Source organism: Thamnophis sirtalis, unplaced genomic scaffold, assembly GCF_051295495.1.
Source record: "Thamnophis sirtalis isolate CommonGarterSnake01/CBP01778 unplaced genomic scaffold, rThaSir2_p1.2 scaffold_2, whole genome shotgun sequence".
Lineage (NCBI taxonomy): Eukaryota > Metazoa > Chordata > Lepidosauria > Squamata > Natricidae > Thamnophis > Thamnophis sirtalis.
The window spans coordinates 73356773-73379203 of NW_028261382.1; the positions used below are offsets into that span (position 1 = coordinate 73356773).

The 22431-nt window shown below is 45.6% G+C and overlaps 1 protein-coding gene across 3 annotated transcripts in view; it reads right to left on the minus strand.

The window, feature by feature from the left end:
* Nucleotides 1–3145: 3145 nt before the first annotated feature.
* KAT6A (lysine acetyltransferase 6A) overlaps nucleotides 3146–22431 on the minus strand; it is a 79294-nt gene continuing 60008 nt past the window's right edge. For all 3 annotated transcript variants that reach the window (XM_087706093.1, XM_087706094.1, XM_087706095.1), the window contains exons 13-17: nucleotides 16535–16766; nucleotides 15126–15330; nucleotides 12554–13264; nucleotides 10827–11157; nucleotides 3146–6518 (exon numbers count right to left, since the gene is read on the minus strand). In XM_087706093.1, coding sequence (XP_087562219.1) covers nucleotides 3886–6518; nucleotides 10827–11157; nucleotides 12554–13264; nucleotides 15126–15330; nucleotides 16535–16766 — 4112 coding nt within the window. In that variant the 3' untranslated portion in view covers nucleotides 3146–3885. The remainder of the gene's footprint in view (nucleotides 6519–10826; nucleotides 11158–12553; nucleotides 13265–15125; nucleotides 15331–16534; nucleotides 16767–22431) is intronic.

Sequence of the window (22431 nt, forward strand, 5' to 3'; positions counted from 1 at the left end):
GGAATAGGAGAGCAAAAGGGAAGAGCAGAAAAATTGAGATTTTTTTTTCCCCGGAGTGAACAAATGGCAAACATCAAGAGAAAAAGAGAGGCCCATTTTATGCATTAGAGGCAACTCCATGAGTTATTTTTTAAAAAAATCTACTGCACCTGTTTGCCAATTGCACAGTGGCAGATAGGACAGCACTCAAGGGCTAACGTTATTGCCCATAGAAGGAGTGGGCAATCTGCGGCTCCGGAGCCACATGTGGCTCTTTCATCTCTCTGCTGTAGCTCCCTGTTGCCGGTCGGCTCCACAATTGATAGGGCTCTCAGTTAGGACAGGTAGAGGGAAAAGAACGCTGCACTAGGAGAAGACTCCTATGGTGGTGGGGGAATTGTACTTCCGGTTGGCAGAAGAAAAAAGGATGCCGCACTAGGAGGAGACTCTATGGTGGGGGAATCGGACTTCCGGTCGGCTCCAGAATGGAATGGTTAGGACCTTTGTGACTCTTTGAGTGTTTAAGTTTGCTGAGGATCAGGGGTTCTCTCTCTCCTTTATAGCTCCCGCTGCCTTAAGAAAGTTCAAAACATTCTTAAAGATCCATCTCATCCTGGGAACTCTTTTTTTTTTTTTGAACTTTTATCATCTGGCAGACAATACAGGACAATAAAAACAAGGGCAAATAGGCTGAAAACAGCTTCTATCCCAAGGCAGTAGCTATATTGAATTCTATTGTATAATAATGCAATATTAATGCATCAGGGGTTTCAATTCAATTGTGTAGAACGTGAAGGATATGTGTTTTATTTTTAGTTACAATGTACGCTGAAGATGGCATTTAATTTTGTTGTACAAGCAGCGACAATCAAGCAAAACTAAATTAAAGCCTGCTCCATTCAACGTTACCAGAGGAAGAAAGATTCCATGTGCAAAACCAGACCTCCAAAATGGCTCAACATAATTTATTTTTTTTTATGTTAAAATGTACAGAGTTCTTTTGAAAGTACTTGCTAGAAAGGGGAGAGGGAAAAAGTGATATTACATACAAGGAGAGGAAGAGAGGCCGACAGGCCCAGGAGCTCATGACATGGAGAATTACAAGGGTTTTCATCCAGGCACCCCCTTCCCCTTTTGAAGCTTACAAGTCACCAAGAACAAAGTACAAAGAAGTTACAAAACAGGAAAAGCAAATATAAACAGACAGGAATAGACGGCGGCTTCATTTTGTACATGCGGCTTTTAGAGGCATCTGGAGCTCTAGTCACACATTCTAGAGATCTCTTTAAAGAGAATTTTCATCTTTCTTAAAATAGTCTTTAATATTCTACAACAAAGATAAAAAATTTTAAAGATGGAATGAAATGAAAAAAGCTCTTTTTTTAAAAGGCATCAAAGTCACTAACAGTGAGTTTTTTCTTTTTTTTAAAATTTCTTTTAGAAGATTACCCAAGTTTTATTTTGCTAAAAATACATTATTATTTTCATTTTTTTCTTTTTTTTTTTTCTTAAACCAGAAGTGGAAAAAAAATGACAGGTACCAATATTACTGTGTTGGATAGTTTTTCTTCTTCTTCTTAATAATAATATAGAAAAGAACACCAGTTCATCTACAATAAGCTCTACAGTCACAAAGGTTTCTGGAAAAAACAGGAGCTGCCCAATTGATTAAAAAAAAAAGTAGAAAAATTCAAAATCAGGGGGGAAAAAGTAACAGCAGATGGAATATATATATATATATATATATATATATATATATATATATATATATATATATATATATATATATATATATATATATATATATATATATATATATATATATATATATATATATATATATATATATATATATATATATATATATATATACGGCCCTCGTGCCAACAGCTTTGCTTTTGACACCACCAACCAACCAGCTCCTACCCACCTGCAGCCGGGAAGCGACGCCCGCCAACCGGTGCAGGTGATCTGAGGAGGGGGGCAGGCTGGACCACTTTTCAAGACAGATGAAGTGAGCCTGGATCGGTGGGTATTTACAGGGTCCCGGGTCCTACAGAGACTTGGACACATGCTCAAGTACTTGAGAGAAAACGAGGGCTGGAAGCCCAAGGGATTCAGCCATTCCGTCCTCACGAGGACAGAGGAAGTCCACTTAGTTGCAGCTGAAGCTCTGGCCCCTCAGAACTGCCTTTTGGGTTGCTTTGAAAAAAACAAAACAAAAAATGAAATTTTTACACATCTAAGTCGATCTAAGTGCGTCTGTAGCTCTACAGGACTATACAGAGAAGAACTTTACATCAGGAAAGATAAGCTACATTGTTTCTCCTCCTCGCCATTGGCAGATGGTGTGGGCCCGCGGGTCTTGTGGTCCTTCGATCAGTTCGGTAGGATGGACTGCAATGCGGGGAAGGATCCTCCTGTCCTCATCCCCCACTCCACTCCCCAAAAGGAAGGCTCTCACACAAAAGGCAGTGGGGGGAGGGGGAACTCCAGCTAGTGAACCTCCAAAGATGGAAGGAGGCAAAGGGGATTTTTTAAAAAAAGGGGGGGCTGTTACCAGGAGGAGGAAGTCCTACGTGAGTCCTTGCTCCCCGCATGCTAGCACCAGGCCAGCCAAAAAAACCATTCTTTTAAAAATATATATATATATAAGACGCGACAACCGTTTAAATGTTAACATCCCGACTTCCAGGAGTGGGACAGCTTTGCACAAGTGCCTCTGGGAACCGGGCCCTCCCAGCAGATTTTGTAATGCAAAGTCCAGTCGCTGGGTTTGGAGGGGTGGTTCACCTCCAGAACTCTTGTTCCTCCCCCACCTTGTTTTTGGCTGGACTGGAGCGCACATTTCCGGCTTGGATATATGTAATGGCTGCACAGTTACATTTAAACCGTTTTTCAGTTCACCCAGGGAGGGAGGGAGGGAGGGAGGGAGAGGGAGGGGGGAGAGAGGGGGAGAGAGAGAGAACGAGAGAGAGAGAGAACAAGAGGAGGATGAGAAGGAGGAAAAGGATTGTGGGGTCTTTGATGTTCTCTGACCTTGGTAGTTTTCTTGCAGATGTTTCATTATCAAACTAGGTAATGTTATCAGTGCCAGAAGGGAGCAAAGTAAGTGGAGAGGAGGAGGAGGAGGAGGAGGAGGAGGAGGAGGAGGAGGAGGAGGAGGAGGAGGAGGAGGAGGAGGAGGAGGAGGAGGAGGAGGAGGAGGAGGAGGAGGAGGAGGAGGAGGAGGAGAGAAAACAAAATATCAACTATTCAGAGTTCCTATATTTGGAGAAAATAGCAAGAGGTTCCGAAGATTTGCTTCGGGCTCCATGCATCACTCCCAGTGCCTGCCATGAAGCCAAGGGCACAGAAGATGGGCAGGATCTGACCTCTCAGGATTGGGCCATCTGAAGAGCTGTGCACAAGGGTCAAGAAGAGAAGAAGACTCCAGCGCCTAAAAACAAAGAAACCACAGACTCTGCCCAGGTGGTTCTGGCAAAGTCAGGACTCTTTAAATTCAAGGACGGGAATATATCGTGTGCACGTTTTCAATCCCTCTCCTCCCCCCGACGGGAACGGGGAAAAAAAAGAGAGGAAAAAATCCCAAAGCCCAGTTCCCAAAATGGATTTGAATGGTGAAGTTTCCCCAGGTTGTGGAAGGAAGGAAAACTAAAATTAAAATAATCCAAGATCCGCAAGCCAGAGAACCAACCCCCCTCCCAAAGACCAAAAAAGAAGGAAAAATTAAAAAAAGACCAGGCCCCCTTAAAAAAATAAAATTAAAACCGAAAGGGAACCAAACCCTATCTAAGATCTACAGCAATATTTAACTGGGGGAATAAAAGGATCCATTGTCTCTGCTTTTTTTGTCAGTATAAAAGGTTCCTTGATTGAGAAGAAGTTTCGGGGGGCTTGTCTTGCTCATCTCCTCATGTAGGGCCCATTGAGTGATTGCTTGGGGACCCCGGCAGCGTTCATGTAGCTGTGGTGCGAAGGGCCTGTGTACATCATGTTCCCGTGGGGGTTGGGCTGCATAGGCTGCTGGGGGTAGGCCTGGCTCCCCATCATCCCCATCTGCATCTGCATAGGATACTGGGCCGTCTGGTTCATGTAGGCAGGGTTGCTATGGTAACTGCTGTTCATCATGGGTTGGGGCATCCGGTAGCTGTTCATGGCGTTCAAGGTGTTCATATTCATGGAGTTGACGTTGTAAGGGGCCGTGGGCATCAGGTTCACCCCCATATTCATGCCCCGCTGAACGGCCAACGCCCGGGGACTGGCCTGCATGGCCACGGCTGGAGGGCTGCGGCCATAGAGCTGCTGCTGGTGGGCAGCCGCCGAGGGCAACGGAGCTGATTTCGACCGGATGGAAATGTGGCCCTTGACCGGCATCTGGCCTTGCAGCCGCTGGGTGTGAGGGATGCCGATGTTGGTGGTGGGCATGTTACACTGGAGCAGGGGAGAAGTAAGGTTCATGGTCGTGGAGGCCAAGTTGGGCGGGGGCGTCATGGTGGCTTGTGCTTGGGCCGCTCCGGCCAGAGGGTGAGAGGGGGCCAGCTGCGCCAGGCCCGTGTTCGACAAAGACACGCTGGTTGCATAGGAAGTCACAGCAGAAGAATGGCTGTAAGGCATGGCGTGTGGGTCCATAATCGTGTTGGTCAACTGCTGCAACTTGGCTAAGCTGAAAGTGGCCGAAGGCTGGGAGTAACCGCCGGCCCCGAAATCCCCGGGGAGCCTCTCGTAGATGCTGATGTTGCCGGTGCTGCCGGATTCCGGGATTTCCATGATCATCGGCGCCGGAGTGAAACTGTTGTTCATGCTACACTGCGACAGAGACGGCTGCTGCTGGGGTGGCGGTGGCTGCTGCTGCTGCTGCTGCTGGGCTGGGGGCGGTGGCTGGGGCTGCTGGGCCTGGGGCTGTGGAGGCTGCGCCGTGGCTTGCTGGTTACTTGGGGGCCTCTCCACCACGCAGTTCTGGGGAGACTTGATATTGCAGTTGGCGGTCGGCTGGACGCTGCCTTGGGGCATGAGGCTGCAGCTGCTGCCCATGCCAGCCATTTGCTGGGTGACCACACAGCTGTTCTGGGTGAGGCTGCTGGAGGAGGAGAGCCCCCCGTAGGAGCAGCTGCTCTGCGAGGAGGCGTTGCCGCAGATGCTGCCCCCCATGGTGGAGTCGTAGCTGCTGGGGTTCTCGTAGTTCTCGGTGGTGCTCTCGATGCTGCCCAGGTCACTGAAGCCGCTGTCCACCACCTGCTGGGAATGGTCCGACACCGAAGGCACGTCCATCATGGGGCTGGTCTCCATGTTCTGCATAGAAGGGGCGGAAAGGGAGCCTTGCTCGGGGCTGATCTGAGTGTAGCTGCTCTCCAGCGCACCAGGCACACTGGGGCTGCTGACAGAGCGCACCGACTGGCTGGGGTGAGACTGGACTGAGGAGATGGGGCTGTTGTGTTCGGAGGCCTGGCAGTCTTCCACCATCGGCATCTGGGGGTCGTCTTCAGCCTGGGTGTAGCTCTGCAGGTTCTGGCAAGCAGCCAGGGTCTCCTCACAGTCCTGGTATGCCACGTCATGCTCGTGGTTTTCTTCCTCTTGGGTCAAGGACTGCACGGCCTGCACCGTTTCGAGGTCAAGTTCGCTGTGAGGGATGGGCTCGTCTTCCTTCAGCTCCATCAGCCCTTCCTTGGGATGCTGCTCTTCCTCTTGGTCGTCTTCTGAGCCAGGAAGCAGGTCTGAGCCTACCGAGGTCTCATGGGACACCGGGTCCTCCTCAGAATCGGCCTCTCCTTCGCTCTTATTTTTGGCGTCCTCCTCTCTATCATCCTGTGTGCTTGTTTCTAAAAAAGGCTCCTGGACTTCCGGCTCTTCCTTCAGTCCTTCCTTCTCAGCCTGCTCTTCCAGCTCATCCTTTTTGACAGAGCCCAGGTGACCGTCGTCTTCTTCGTCATCGGCATCGTCGTGATCTTCGTGCTGGTTAGCGATGGCGGCAGCTTCCTCTTCTTCCTCTTCCTGATCGTGCTCGGGCTCTTCAGCTTCCTGCTGCTCTTCTTCGGATGGCAGCCTCTGGTCTTCGAGGGCTTGAGGCTTCTCTGCGTCTTCCTCCAGTTCGGGTTCTTTAGAGTCCATTTCTGGACTGTTGCTGCTGTCCACGGGAGATGTTGCCCTCATTTCCCTAGCAGGCATAATATCTTCCTCTTCTCCTAAATCCCCGACTTCCGGAGGCCCATCATCATCTCTCCTTTCTTCAACACTGGGCAGAAGTTCTTCCTTCTCCTCAATCAGCTCTTCCTCGTCCTGTACTTTTGCCTTATGCCCTGATTTGGAACTGGCTTCCATGAGGTCGGTGGTCTCTTCCAAAGGAGGCACTCGGACTTTCCCCCTCCTCAATTGAAAGCCTGGCTTGCGCCCAGGCCTTTTCTTCCAGTGGATGGGCTTACGGCTCTTGCCCTTGGGCCACCCTTTCTTCTTTTTCATGGGTGTAGAAGTGCCAGGCTGGAGCGGAGAATCCAGCGACTCGCATTTTCTCAGCAAAGGAACAGGCTTCAAAGTAGGAGAATCTGAAGAGAATACAAAACAGATGGCGTCAATTTTGGAACAGCAATCCACAATTATTCATTGCTGGCATTGTCAATAACCGAGAGCTGATCAATAAGGTTTGTTTATGTGGTTTGTAAGGATTCAATAAGGTAACTATCATGCCTGGCAAGCCAGCTTTTCTTTTGGACTTCAGACCTGCCACACTATCTACTGTCTACTTTCTATTGTGGGAACATGGGAGGGGGGATTATACAGAATTGGATATGTAGCCATAACAACATTTTTCTTAGAAAGCCAAGGTTCCAGCCTGGCTGGAACTGGATGGGTGGAAGCTACCAGTATCGCAGTGGAAGATTGGACCATGTGATTAACTTGTGGGTTTTGGGGCAGGATCTTGAACTTTCAACTGGGTGGGAAAACCTGGAAGCTTTCAGATTTGGATTTTGCCAGATGTGCCAACATGGCTCTTTTAATAAGTTGGAACTTTGAGGAATCCTTTGCCTCGGACTCTGATTTAATTTTGGATGCTATTTAGAACCCTGACATTAACTTTATCAAAATCCTGACGTCTGTGAAATGTTATTATACACTATTAACGAGGACAATAATATTTATTTTTCTCTTTTTCATTTTCTCAGAGACATATTTGGTCTGAAATAGTCAGAATTTGGGGAGGAGAACTATATCCCTTACTCTCACTGTTGCAGAAGATTGTCCCACACTATTGGCTGAGTAAGTGCGACCATATTAAGTAAACTTTTCAACCCTATATACTTGCATAGAATCACACAAGATTTTAGTCAACTACATTCTGGGCCAGTGTGATTGGGCCAGTGTGATTGGGCCAGTGTGATTTGTTTCACTGGGAAAATTAGACTTCTCAACTCCTAGACTCAACGCATATGCTACTGAAGCATTTCTAGAAAATAATAATAAAATAATAACAATAATAATCATAATAATGAGTGACCAACCCTAATAACAATTAACTTAATACCATTAAAAATAATGATAATCTGGATATTGGACGTGGCAGAACCTGGAGACAGCAGAATAGAAGAGAAAGACCTGCAAATGGAAGTAGAGCAATTGTGCCAAAAGGAAGCAAAGGTAGTGCCAATCGGTGCCTTGAGTGCAATCCCAAAACAATCGGAGCACCAACTGAACACCATCAGCATTGACAAAATCCCCATCAGTCAATTGCAAAAGGCAGCTTTACATAGCACAGCTTACATCCTGAGACAATGCCTCTTGAACTTCTTCAAACATTCTTATCTGCCTATCCAGGTCCTGGGAAGGACTTGATAGGTGGATAAAAATACCAAATCTAAGTCTCAGCACCTGACTGAGCATCTGATGAACCATAGTAAGTTGAACTTGTATGCTACTCATCTCTCAACAACATTGGGCGACTCACAACCATGAAACAAAGGGGGGGGGGGATGCAATCAAATCAATAAAAACATAAAAACCAAAGATAAGGGAATCTACTAGTCAACCAGAGAGAGAGATGGAATGTCAATGGAAAACCACTTTTTATTATGCATCTGTGTGTACTTGGATATCATGATATCTAATTTGTCACAAATATTTTGCATGCAGATTAGTTTGTTTTTTTTAAAAAAAACACCTCAGTTTGAGAGGCATATTCCAAAAAGTACTCAGGGCGGGTGGGTGGGTGACTGCTATTATAAGATGTCAGCTAAAAGACTTGGGGGAAACGTGTGGAAGGGCTAAGACCCATTTATACAACACCAGTTTCCCCACTCTGTTTTCTTCTGGCAAGGGAGTTCAGCCTGGTACATCTGAACAAACATAATTGGAAAGCAACCTTCTACTAGGCTAAAAATACATCATGCTACTTTCTAATTTTAGTTTAGTCATGGATGAGGTGAGGGTTGCAGAGGGAAAAGGTAGGGATACAGAGCGGGATGCAAAATAGGTGCTTACGCCACTTCTTCTTCAGCGACATCATTTTCTAGCCTCTATATCAGAATTTTAACCTTCATCTTTTGGAGGTTGTTCTCTAGGTATTCTCCTTTTTGCAGCATCTTAATTTTGGATAAGGTTTTCAAGGGATCTCAGTGAAAACTACAGGCAGTCTAAAAAGGCAAGACAGCTACAGGGAACAGCATGCCTAGCCTATTCCTGCCAGTTCTGGGCCCCTTAAGCAGCAGCTTTGGGCTGAAATACCAGGAAAGTGGGCTGGTAGGAATAATTCTGCTAACCTTATCAGATGGAACCAAGGTCAGAACTCTTGCTTGGGCTGCACAAGCACAGCTGCTTTGGTGTTTTTTTTCCTCTCTCTTCAAGCAGGAACATTTATTTACAGCCATTTCAGCAAATTTATCTCCAGCTAGCTAACTATTTCTCACAATTTTCCCTATCATTCTTGAAAAGGGAGGGAGTCATTGATGCTGAAGGCATGGAGACTTTGGACAACACTTCTCACTGCCCCACAGTCCCTCCCTGAGTCTAGATTTTGTATCGTGCCTATTCCCCACGTCCTCCTTGCTTCCCCCCCTTAATTACTATTCACCATACAATCAAGCCAGCCACATGACCACAGAAACGTCTTTGGACAATGTTCAGCCCCTGTTCTGACTGAGGCTTCCCAAGAGCAGGAAGCCAACTCCTTGTCCTGACAAAAAACCCTTTTATTAACTGGCTGTGAATTCTGCTCATTCACATCCAGCGAAGTCTTTCGAGGGAGGATTTACAGTCACAGACCTTATCTGGCTTGGAGAGCTGCTAGGCCCATATCTGCAGAACTTGACAAGGAGTCTCAGAGAGTCACGAACCAATGAAGCCAACTAATTGTCTCCTGCAAACTATACTCCCCTTTCTCTCCTCTATTATTTCCTCTGGGAGGGGCCATTCACCGTCCCCCTGTGGCCTCACTCCCAAGTCGACCCGTTCTTTAGCTGTTCCCTTCGTCTGGCAACTCTGTGCATGCGCACACTAGGAACAGGCTCCAGTTGTTCAGCTGCCTCCCTGATGTCCGACTCTGAAGGCAGCTGGTAACTGGCAGACTGCCCTAGCCCCCTCATTGCCCCTGACACAGAGCCCTCATCAGAGCCTTCCTCAGACTCCAGGACTGGCCCATGTTCTTCTCCAACCTCTTCACTGTTCGAATCTGCTGCCAGCTTTGCTGGCCGCTGGCGGGCCACAACAGTCCCTCAGCGAGGAAACGGAGTATTGCTCTCTAGAGGTAGACACAACTGAACAGGGGAAACCTTTACTTGTTTATATTTGGGGCAACCCATCTGTCACCTTTTTGACCTATCTAGCTATCCTGCTAGCCGTATTTCCCCTTCCCTCCATATGGCAAACGTTTGGGGGGTTTGTTTGCTTCAAAAACAGAGGAGTATTTTGGTAAAGTAGGGCTGGTAGTTAGATGGGTGTCATCCTTATGAGGTAGACCAAACAGCAAACAAGACCAGGTAAGCTAATTTTACAGTATTGGAGAACTACATTAACACAGTCTTGCAAGTACAAATCACCAGCCCAACTCCTTTACTGCCCATGACACTAGGGAGGCTTCTCCTCTGAGCTTCTTCTCCTGCCAATGTTCCTGCTGTGGACTCATCTGCCTTTTATCTGACCGTCACACGGTTGCATCTCTTTGCTCTGTCTCTCTCAAAGGCCATTCCCTCATACCAAGATATTGGGTATGCCCACCTAAGCCTCAAAACAATTACCGTGTTTTTTGGACTATAAGACACACCAAGATTTTGAACATTTAATTTTTTTTAAAAAAAGTTTTTGCACTCTGCAGGGCTCCCAAACCCTCTGTACGTCTCGTTTTTTGTGAAAAATGGGGCATGCAGAGAGTTTGAGATGTCTGCAAAGTACTCATGGGACTGGGGGAGGGGAAAAATGAGCAAAAAACGGCACCTTTTCACAAAAATGGGCCCATTTTTTGCAAAAAACAGGGCATGCATAGCCTTTAGGAGGCTTATAGAGTGCTCCTGGGGGCTGAAGGGGGGCAAAATTGAGCAAAAAAGCCCATGTTTCGCTCATTCCTGCCCTCCCCAGCCTCCAAGAACACTCTGAAAGCCTCCTAAAGGCTATGCACGGCCATTTTTTGCAAAGAGGGCAGGGGTTTCAGGAGGTCAAAAATTATGTATTCAGTGTATAAGAAGCACCCAGATTTTCACTCTCTTTTTGAGGGGAAAAAGGTGCGTGTTTTACTCTGAAACATATGGTAACTCAAAATTTATAGAATATCAACCTTGGGCATTCTTGATCAGTAGATCCTAAGAGAGGGAAGAGATCCACCATCCTGGATTCAGATAAAGACAGAATCAAATTATCAGGAAACCTACCAGCCATATCGTCCGATTCCTCTGCTTCTTGACTTCCTCTCTTTAAGGAGGACCTGTGCCTAAGAGAATCCTGTGGAGAGAGACGGCGAAGATATCCTCGGGAGAACAACTCGCTCTCTTCCTCCTCCTCCTCCTCCTCTTCCTCCTCCTCTTCCTCCTCCTCCTCGTCCTCCATTTCATAGGTGGGCTCCAGCTGAGGCATGGGCCTCTCGGAATCAGAGTCCTCAAACGGCTCGTCCAGGACCTCTGTTGTTTCTGAGATCGTTTCGGTAACTACGCTGCTGTTGTGGTATTTCCGCTTACGGACTCGCCTCTTCCGGGGAATGGGCTTCTGTACAAGACAGACAAAAGAAAATGAGAAAAGAAAACAACAACAACAAAGTGAGAAAACACTGCAAAGTATCTCCACAATCTGCTAACTCATAAGCTATCAAGACTGCAGCCATCTTTTCTTTTGGATCTCATAATCTTCCTATTATGCTACTGTGCATTTTCTATTGTGGGAAAATGGGAGGGGGGATTGTACAGAGTTAGATTATATGTAGCCATAACAAAAACATTTCTAGAAAGCCAAGGTCTCTGCACCTCTGCACCTGACCGGAACTGGATGGGTGGAAACTGCCCATATGACAGTGGGAGATTGGACCATTGGATAGACTTATGGGTATGGGGGGCAAGATCTTGAACTTTCAACTGGGTAGGGAAAACCCAGGAAGATCAGATTCGGGTTTTCCCAGATGTGCCAACATGACTCTCTTAATAAATTAGATCTTTGAGCAATACTTTGCCTTGGACTGATTTAATTTTGGATGTTATTTGGAATCCTGACACAGACTCCTAAACAGCCCTTCTTTTACCAGTCTTGGAAATGCCAGAGACCCTTATGGCAGTATTGGGGAACCTTTTCGGCACTGAGTGGCAAAACAGGAGCGTGCGCCAGAAACCGGAAGAACCGCCTAGTGCGCATGTGCGCCAGGAGGATGATCTTCCGGTTTCTGATACGTGCATGCACACCGGCCACCTTGTCTTCTGGCACGATCTGCACGTGCGAAGACCAGCTGGCTGCTACGCATGAGCCTGCTGGAAACCAGAAGAGCAGCCTCCAGGTGCGCAAGCCTGTGCTGGGAAGAGGATCTCCTGGTTTCTGGTGCGCACATGCGCACTGGCCAGCTGGTTTTCCGATTTCTGGTACGCATGAGTGTGCGAAGACCAGCTGGCCAGTGCGCATGCCAGAAACCAGAAGATCCTCTTCCCAGCACACGCATTCGCATGGGGGCGGCTGTTCTTCTGGTTTCAGTTCTCCCACGCATGTGAAAAGACCAACTGGCCAGCGTGCCATAACCCGGAAGAGCAAAGGGCAATGGCTCAAGTGCCCGGAGCAGTGGCTCTGCATGCCACTTCCAGCATGCGTGCCATAGGTTTGCCATAGGCTGCAGAGTTCAGCTTTCTGAGCTCATGCTTATTTTTTAACATAGCAAATCGCTGATCTCTGTCACTTTTAAAGATAATATTGGAGAAATGATCCGTAAGATTTCCAGCAGCTGCCAGTATGATCCCTTCCTTATCCTTCTGCTCCACTATGCCAGCTAACCAAACTCGGATGGAAAACCAGCAGGAACAAGGGGGTCCCCGAGAGTCCATGTGCGTCCTGAGGCTGAACCCTTCTTATTTGTTTAATGCACTTTCATCTCCCGAGCCCTTTCAATAGTGGGGCAGCTGAAACGCACCTTCCGCTTCAGCGCTGGCTTGGTGAGAACTGGTGGAGAGCTGGAGCAGGGGCTGGTGGGCTCCTCGTCTTCGTCTTCGCTGCTCTCGCTGAAGTGCCTGAGTGCTGTGCGGTCCCCTTCGCTGTGCCGCCGGGCTATCCTGTCGCACTGCTCCGAGACGCGGCTTTTCAGGGGCTCCAGAGCTTTCAACTGCCCCTTCCAGACCTCCATGCCTTCGCTGCATCGCCTCTGGCCGGCGGAGGGCTTCTCGCCCTTGCCAAACGGCCCCTGGGAGGAGGCCGGCTTGTCTTCCTCTTTACTAAAGTGCCCTCGGGGAGTCGGGGTCTTTTCCTCGCATTTGCCGCACTGCCCCTGGGAGGACGCCATCTTCTCTTCGTTCTCGGCAAATCTCCCTCGAGAGGCTGCCACCGCTGCTGCCGCTGCGGCTGCCTTTTCCTGGCACTCGCCGCATCGGCCGCCCCTGGCCATGGCCGACTTCTCCTCCAAGGTCAGCTTTGGGTCCTTCTCGGCGAAGGATTCCCGCAGCTTCTTGTTCTTGCGGCTCCACCGGCCCCTGCGCGGCGTGTGGCTGTTGGCGGGAAGACCACTTAGGGGAAGACTCTGCTTGCCAGATCGCAGGGCATTGACCGGGAGTATCTCTGGCTTTTTTTCACTCTCCAAGGGAAAGCAGGACTCTCGTTCTTTCCTCTCCCAGGAGACGCACTTTATCACCTGTGGGTGGCAGGGAATAGGGGGGGGGGGGCACAAAAAGAAATTTGATTCTTTTTAGGCTGCCATTGAAACAAACAAACAAAAAGCTCATGGGACTGGTAGAGCAGGGACTGGTAATTGTTTTAAAAGCGTGGTTATGAAATTGGTGAATGAAGCTATTGGAGTTGTGGAAGTCCCAGGTTGAGCAGGGGCAGACTTTAAATGCCCTTCAAGCAGGGATGAAATCCAGCAGATTCTGACAGACCGGTAGCAGACATTTTTTAGGAGTTCAGAGAACCAGCAAATGCCACTCTGGCTGGCCCCAGAGTAGGGTAGGAATGGAGATTTTGCAATATCCTTCCCCTGCCACACCCACTAAACCACGCCCACCAAGCCACGTCCACAGAACCAGTAGTAACAAAATTTGAATTTCACCACTGTCTTCAAGAGGTAAGCAAAGAAGTCAGCTTGAAGGGGAAAAATAGAGAATGAGCTTTGTTTCCAGTAGGATTTTTGAAAAATTGCGAGACTCCTTTTCGACAACCGCTCTCTGAACTGCTAGACCATCATTTCTCAATTTCTTTGTCCCAAAAGGTGCTTCTTCAAGAGGCAACTGGACTTTCTGATTTTTTTCTTGGAAGACGTTTTGCTTCTCATCTGAGAAGCTTCTTCAGCTCTGGCTGGCTGGTGGGGAATGGAAGGATTTATGTTCCTTGCAGACAGCTGGCCATTTGCATCGTTTTAGAGGGTCATTGAGGCCTCTTGGAGATTTGGCTCTGTCCTCAGGGTCACCTGAGTGGTGCAAATGGGTGTGGAGCCTTTTTGGAAGTGCTGAAAGGACCCGTGTTGTAGACTGGAGCTGGACAAGGGGGAAGGGAGACGACATCATCTATCTCCAGTGTTCAACACAGTCCTTTCAACGGTTCCAAGAAGGCTCCACACCCATTTGCACCACTCAGGTGACCTTGAGGACTCAGATAAACCTCCAAGTGGCCTCAACGACCCTCTAAAAGGATGCAAATGACTAGTAGTCTGCAAAGAGTATAAATCCTTCCATTCCCCACTATCCTGTCAGAGCTGAAGAAGCTTCTTGGATGAGAAGCGAAACATCTTCAAAAGAAAGAAAAAACAAGAAATTCCAGTTGCCTCCTGAAAAAGCACCTTTGGGATAACCATGACCTGGATGACTAAGAATCTCTACAGACTCAATCTCTTTGCTGCATATGGATATATAGACTTTGGTCTCAGAATTCCCGGCTAGGGAATTCTGGGAGCTGGAGTCTACAGGTCTTAAAAGTTGCTGAGATTGAGAGACACCATGCTAGAGGAGCCCGTAGGTGTCAGGCTGCGTTGAAACTCCAGAAAGCATACAGAGAACAGCAACAGAGAGGATCATGGGACTGGAGGCTAAAACATATGATGAATGTGTCAACTGCCAAGAACTGCAGGCATGTCTGGTCTAACAAAGAGAAGATTAGGGTTGACATGATGAAATAGTCTTTCTGTCAGATAGAAGATGGGGTGATAGAGAAGAGGGGTGGGGGTCTCAATCTATTTTCTGTCACAGGGAAGATGGGGGCCAATCTATTTTCCAAAGCACCTGAGGGCAGTACAAGAAGTAATGGATCATTAAAGAAAGATCTAACCTAGAACTAAGGAGAAACTTCCTGAGCGTGAGAACAATTAAATAGTGGAATGGATTGCGTCCAGAAGTTGTGGGTGCTCCATCACTGGAGGTTTTTAAGAAGAGACTGGACAGCCATTTGTCTGGGATCATATAGGGCCTCCTGCTTAAACAGTTTGTTGGACTAGAAGACTTCAAAGGTCCCTTCCAACTCTGTTATTTTATGATTCTACACTATCAAACACCTTGCATTCTGACCTCAATGTCTCTCTCCCGTGACTGCTGTGGGACCTCGATTTCTGTCTCTTCGGGATCATCCTCTTCATCCTCAGAAACCACTGAGTTTGAGACGATGACAGGGGTCCAGCGCAGACATTCTGGGTCCACGACTACAGGCCGGATGTTCAGTTTCAGCTTTGCCATATGGTCTTGGATAAGTTTTTCCCGTCGAACAATCACAAATCTGAGGAAGGAAGGAAGAATGATGGGGAAAATTGTGAGAAATAGTTAGCTAGCTGGAGATAAATTTCAAATTCATGCCATCATCTTCTTTTAATGACCCCATAATCCCTTGCGGGGTGGAGTCTGAGCAACTAAATGGAGCCCTTCCTGTCCACAATGCGGAGTTTTATTCAGCAGATACTTTCTCATTGTGCCCAGAGAGAGAGAGAGAGAAATATCTGCCTCTACCTGAGATTGAACTCACAGCCTCTTGACTGTGAGGCGAGAGCTCCACCTCTAGGCCACTGCACTCCTCAGCATCATGTTCATGCTGTAAATATGTAAAAGTAGGGAGAAAAAAGGTGATTGGGAGACTAGAAGCATTTGCTACTAAGCAGTGCAGCCGTTGCTCACCACTGTAAACCCGTGGCCTTCAAAATGTCACAGAGACTCTGGACACGGACTTATTCCACATTGGTTGGGCTCATAATAATGCATCATCCCATATAAAGAATGGTTGCAGAAACTGGGTATGTCTAGTTTAATGAAAAGAAGGACTAGGGGGGACATAATAGCAGTCTTCCGATATCTCAGGGGCTGCCCCCAAGAAGAGGGAGTCAAGCTATTCTCCAAAGCTCCTGATGGCAGAACAAGAAACAATGGGTGGAAACTAATCAAAGAGAGAAGCAACTTAGAACTGAGGAGAAATTTCCTGACAGTGAGAACAATTAATCAGTGGAACTCCTTGCCTCCAGAAGTTGTGAATGCTCCAACACTGGAAGTTTTTAAGAAGGTGTTGGATAACCATTTGTCTGAAGTGGTGTAGGGTTTCCTGCCTAAGTAGTTGATTGGACTAGAAGACCTCCAATATCCCTTCCAACTAAATCTAATCTAATCTAATCTAATCCTATTCTATTCCATGTTCTGAGCTATTCTATTCTATTCTATTCTATTCTATTCTACTCTACTCTACTCTACTCTACTCTTTTCTTTCCTTCAACTTCTCAGTCACTTCTCTGGCTCTCTAAATTCACCTTGACTTCTGAGATTGCAAAAAAAAAAAAAAAGATTCCATCCCTCTCAATAAATCTTGATAGCACAAGCTAGAAAAATTGAGTATTAAAAAAATCATTTTCCCATTTTTTGGGATTTTTGCCTCTTTGAGAGTAATCCTGCCATTTCCCAAAGTCCCCCGATTCCGTGAGAGAAGGAAGGGTGATGCTCACTGATCGTTACGGAAATCAAGCATGCGCAGGTGATGAAGAGTCGAGGTGATGTCTTGAGGACAGATGCCGGTAAGTTTGCTTAACTTCTTGATGCTGATCTGCTTGTCGTTTTGGTGATAAAGGCACTCCAAGATGACACTTTTCCAATATGCCATGTAGGAAAGACGACCCAAGTCAGACAGCGGCTTCTCGGGGGATCCGGCTTGGCCTTCGCGTTTGGATAGGAGATAACCTAAGAGAAAAAAGAGAAAGCACTCAGGACCAGGTTTGGTTCACACACAACCACACTCTTCCAAGTTTACTTGGAAGTTTAAGTTGAGAGCAACTAAGGGCCCATGAAAGACCACTAGTGACACCTCTGGTGGGAAAGGGATCACGAAACAAATTGTTATGGCCAACACATTGTTACTCTGGTCCTTATGAACATCAATCTCAGGGAGCTTCCCTTCAGCTCCTGCACAAAAAAATGGGATAGAAGTCTACCATATTTTTCAGAGTATAAGACACACTCCCCCCACCCCAAAAAAGAGGATGAAAATTTGGGTATGTCTTATATTCAAATGTAGCCCCGCCCACCCTTTGGCCTCCATGTGTCACGTTTTAGACTTGTTCCAGGTTGCAGGGATTGCCACAGGCCATTGCCGCCTCCGTGCATTGCGTTTTAGAACTTGGCTCATTGTGTTTTCAGCCTCCGCACACCCCGTTTTTGGCCTCTGTGTGTTGCATTTTCGGGTGGTGACTGGCAGCGATGTGCTTTGGCAATCCCCGTAGCCTTGAAGGTGTCTCAAACGGAGCGTTTGGAGGCTGAAAACGTGAGGTACGGAGACCAAAATGGCAACCCAGAACAGCTGCTGCCTTGTCTGACCGCTTCCGCACTTCGCCTGATTTACTCACTGGATTGCCCCACGACAATCAGCTGTGCTTTTGAAGCTGCTTATCAGCCCCAATGAGGCACGTGTGAGCATAGCGCAGGCAGGAACTAATGTGCTGAAGCTGACCAAGCTGTTTGTTAAGGACGCTAGCCAGATGACTACTGATGGATGCTAGTAGGCAGAGGCAGATTTTGCCCGCCCAAAAAACTAAGTGCATCTTATACTCCGGAGTGTCTTATACTCTGAAACATAAGGTAATATGTATTAATAAATGCTACCTTCTCCACTGCTTAGTCAAGAAAGGGAGCCAGAACACCAAGAGATATTTTCATAAAGAACTGAGATTTTTCTGGAAGACGGATGGACATGTGAAAACCATAGTGATATGGATCCCTCTAACCAAGATCTTAATTTTCAAGGACCACAAGTCATTCTTCCAAGCCACAGAGAAGGGCTTTAGCACCCGTTCTACTGAAGAATGATGTCCAGGTTGATTATAAACATGTATTGGAAGGTCCCTTCCAAGGGCAGTGCGGTGGCCTAGAGATGGAGCTCTTGCCTCACAATCAGGGAGGCTGTGAGTTCAATCCTAGGTAGAGGCAGATATTTCTCTCTCTCTCTCTCTCTCTCTGGGCACGAGATTATATCTGCTGAATAAAACTCTGCATTGGTGACAGGAAGGGCATCTTCCTGTAAATACTCAGCTAGTTCCATTCAGTTACTCAAACTCCACCCCACGAGGGATTATGGGTCATTAAAAGAAGATGATGATGATTGGAAGGTCCCTTCCTATTCTGTTAAAATATAAATACATTTCTGCATCTGAGTTTTGTTTGTGGCCACTAGGGGACAGATATGCCTGTGATGATTAACAGCCTACCAACAAAATGCAAGAGGGCATCTACTCTCTTTCTTTTACAGTACATTCTATTCTGTCTATCGTCCGCCTCAAGATGGCAACAGGAGTCATACTTAACTTTTAATATGCTGTTGTAGGATTACTTTTTGCTCCCTTAAGTTCTTTTACTTAAAATTCTGTACTATTTCTATTAAACTCTGCGTTCTCGTCTCTTTTTTTCTGTGCCTCTCTTCGGTACACACTGACCAACTGAGAGAAAGCAGGATTCTCTGTAAGATAAAAAGGCACCTCAAATTTTGGAGGGGGGGGGCTTACTTCTAAAAGTGGATACTTTAGAAGTTTCCCCAAGACGAAGAAGTCTGCCTCTTCTCCCAAGAGAAGCATCTGCTATTCCATTCACCTCATCATGTGAAGAGTTTGAACTCCATGTTCATCCCCAACTTGTAGGAAGGGGACTCAATGCACATTTTCAAATTATACATCATTTTATTGCCTTCATTAGTGTGTGTGTGTGGGGGGGGGGGGTGGCACAACCAATAGTGTGGTCTACATTCCACATAGGTGTATGTCATGGTGAATGTGCTGATCTTCAACCTGTTGTAAAAACCTCATTTGTCAAACCTTCTTAGGGTAAAGGTTCCCCTTGGACATATGAGCTAGTCGTTCCCGACTCTAGGGGGCGGTGCTCATCTCCATTTCAAAGCCAAAGAGCCAGCGCTGTTCAAAGATGTCTCCGTGGTCATGTGGCCGGCATGACTAAACACCAAAGGCGCACAGAACGCCATTCCCTTTCCACCAAAGATGGTTCCTATTTTTCTACTTGCATTTTTATGTGCCACCGCGTCCCATACACCTTAGGGTAGGAATGAGCAACTACTGTATGGCAACTTTACGACTTGTAGACTTCCACTCCCAGAATTCCTGGGCCAGGCATGCTAGCTCAAGAATTCTGGGAGTGGAAGTCCGTAAGTCATAAAGTTCCTTTAGTTGCTCATCCCTGCCTTAAGATGTGCTCCCTGGGTGATTTGGAAGGCAAGCTACAGGCTGGATATGATTAAGTGCCAGTAACTGCTTTTTAAAGTTCCAAAGGGCAGCTCCCTGTCTAGGATGTTACAGCAGTCAAGCTCTCAATATCAGGAATATAAGTGACTGGGGAGAAGGAGCCAATGTCGCAATGATACGGACATGCGGTCTTGATGCTCCGAGACTGCAGCTGATACTTTTGCCACTGGGTAGTCCAATCGGACCTAAACTATCCCGCAGAGATGGTGAACAGGAAGCATACATCTTGCTGATCTCAGGGACATCACAAAGTCCCTGATCGATCCAAGAGAAGTTCTTCAAGCCAGCGACAAAAAATCCAGCCATTAGGCTGATGAAGTCGGGGCGGCTCCAAAACGTAAGGATACGGAAAGAAAAAGTGTTTCCAGCTGGCGAGGAATTTTTACCGTTTTAAAAGTGACAAAAAAAACCTTTAAATTAATTTAAATTGGAGAACAAAAGAAATAAGCAGCGGAATTAAGTTTGGAATGGCTTTGGACAGTGGGTTATCTTACTTTTTAAATGCTATCTTCATAGATGGAATTTATGCAAGCCTTTTAAAACGAATGGATTAAATTTTCTTCTTCTATTTTTTTTTCTTTTATTATTCCTTGTAACCTATGGACTAAAATTCTCCTCTTTCATTACTGTGGGTGTTCGTTCTTCTAACTCATTCAAGAATCGGACTTTTTTTAAACTTGAAATACAAAAAGATACAAAAAGAAACAAAGAAAATTGCAACAATAACACTGCTACTTGGAGGCTGGAGGTTTGTGTATTGGAAACGAAACACTCTTACTTTTCTCACTGATTATCCTGGCTTGGCACTCCAAAGTCTCACTGCTTGTTTATAGAGAGTGATAAGAAGAAAAGCATACAGATTAACCAGAGAAAAGTGAAAATAAAACGTTATTGCGAATCTATGCTTAATCTTGTTAAAACCTTCCAAGCTAGAGCAGCAGTGTTTGTTAGCTGGAGATAATGGCACAATTTCAATAGCAGAAAGAAACTTTAAGTTTGCAAAAGATATTCTCAGAAATACAGAAATTATCAAACACGTATGAGAGAATAGAGAAGAAGTTGGAAGACTTAGAGCATCTAACAGTAAAATATGATGAAGATGTTGGAGACGTTTATCAAGTGGGAAAAGTGGTGGTTAAAATCCTAAAACTCGAAGAGGAAAATGAATATAAAGAAATTAAATTTGCTGATATTTATGGTGATTGGTTTGTCTCTGAAAATGGAAAGAGTAGAATACTGAAAGAGGAATTAAATTGAGGGGAAATCTACCCCAGATGGCAAGATACAGAAGAAGAAAAAACAAAAGAATTTATGGATTTAAAGAGAGAAATTTTATTAGCAATATCATTGATAACACTACCAACAATCAAAGATAAGGTGATTAACGAAACAGAAGAAGGGCATCGAAATTACATGAGAGATTTTATAAGCTAAGTTGCTAAGAGGAGTCCATAGAAAGTTGATTAAGGAGATGATTAGAGGACTGACACCACAAATGGCAGAAGATATGAGACTGTTTTGCTACTGGAAAGATACAGGTTGATAGATGGAAGAGTATAATTTAAAACTAGTTAAACTTAGTGAAATTTAGTGACAACAGATATAGTTAAATAAATAATTGATAATGATAATAATGTATACAATGTGTAGTGTTATGATAAGTAATAATTGGGTATGAATATTGAATGGTACCCATGAAAGGAAGATTAGGAATCCTTTTGGATTATATATAAAGGTTAATTAAAAAGAACTAAGTTAGCTACAGTTAAGTCTTGATTATTAGGGGGAAAATGTTATGATACAGGATATAGTTAAATAAATGAGGGATGATAACAACGTATATATAGGTATAGATACAACATAAGGAAACTGGATGTAAATTGTAAACAGTGATTTGGAAAGGAGGATTAGAAAATTTTGTTATTAAATATTATGAATGTTTAGCTAGAATAGGACATAAGGATTCCGTGTTATTGGAGGATTTTAGAAATAGTAATTAAAAGGCCAGTATGTGGTTATGTATTAAATCTTGGTATATTTTATGATGAAGGACGCTTAAACAATTATAGTCAAATGAAAATGGAGGTATGATGATAGTAACATGTATAAATATCTGAATTAAAATACTTGAGTTAATATGAATCATGTTTGTTCTGTGGAAGAGATGCACGAAAGCCTTTTTGTAACCAATTGATACACTTTCTACAGTATGTAAAGAAGGATGTGTTGTGTTTGTTTTGAAAATTAAAAATACAAATTTTTAATTAAAAAAAGGTTTATAAGTGACTGTTTAGAGATACAAAGAAAGGGCTGGCAGCTGCTTGATTTTTCTGGTTACTGATCGTTCTCGACTTACAACAGTTCATTTAGTGATGGTTCAAAGTTACAATGGCACTGGGGGAGGATGACTTATGACCGTTTTTCACATTTATGACCTTTGCATCATCCCTGTCAAAATTTGGAACCTTGGCAATTGACTCATATTTATGAAGGTTGTAATGTGATTACCTTTTGCAAGCAGTCCATCGGGAAGCCAGATTCCCTTAACAATCGTGTCACTAACTTAAGAACTGCAGTGATTCAATTAAGACCTTTGGCAAGAAAGTTAAGTGAGGCTAAACTCACTTAACAAATGTCTCACTTAGCAACAGAAATTTTGGGTTCAATAAGTCACAGACCACTTGTATATTGGTGTTGTGGTCCGCCAGCAGCCTGATGAGGGCTCTGCATCGGAGGCAGAGAGGTGGCCAGGGCCGTATGCCGAATACCAGCTGCCTTCAAAGTCAGACATCAGTGAGGCAGAAGAATAGCTGGAGCCTGCCAGCTGCCAGGAGAAGGGAACAGCTAAGGAAAAAGGGCCAACTCAGGAGTAAAGCCACAGGGGGATGATGAATGTCCCCTCCAAGAGGAAATAAAAGAGGTGCGAAAGGGGAGTGGAGCTTGCAGGAGACAATTATTTCGCTTAATTGGTTTGTGTCTCTCCGAGACTCCTTGCCAAGTTTTGCAGATCTCGGCCTGGCAGCTCTCCAAGCCAGATAAGGTCTGTGACTGTAAATCCTCCCTTGAAAGACTTTGCTGGACGTGAATGAGCAGAATTCACGGGT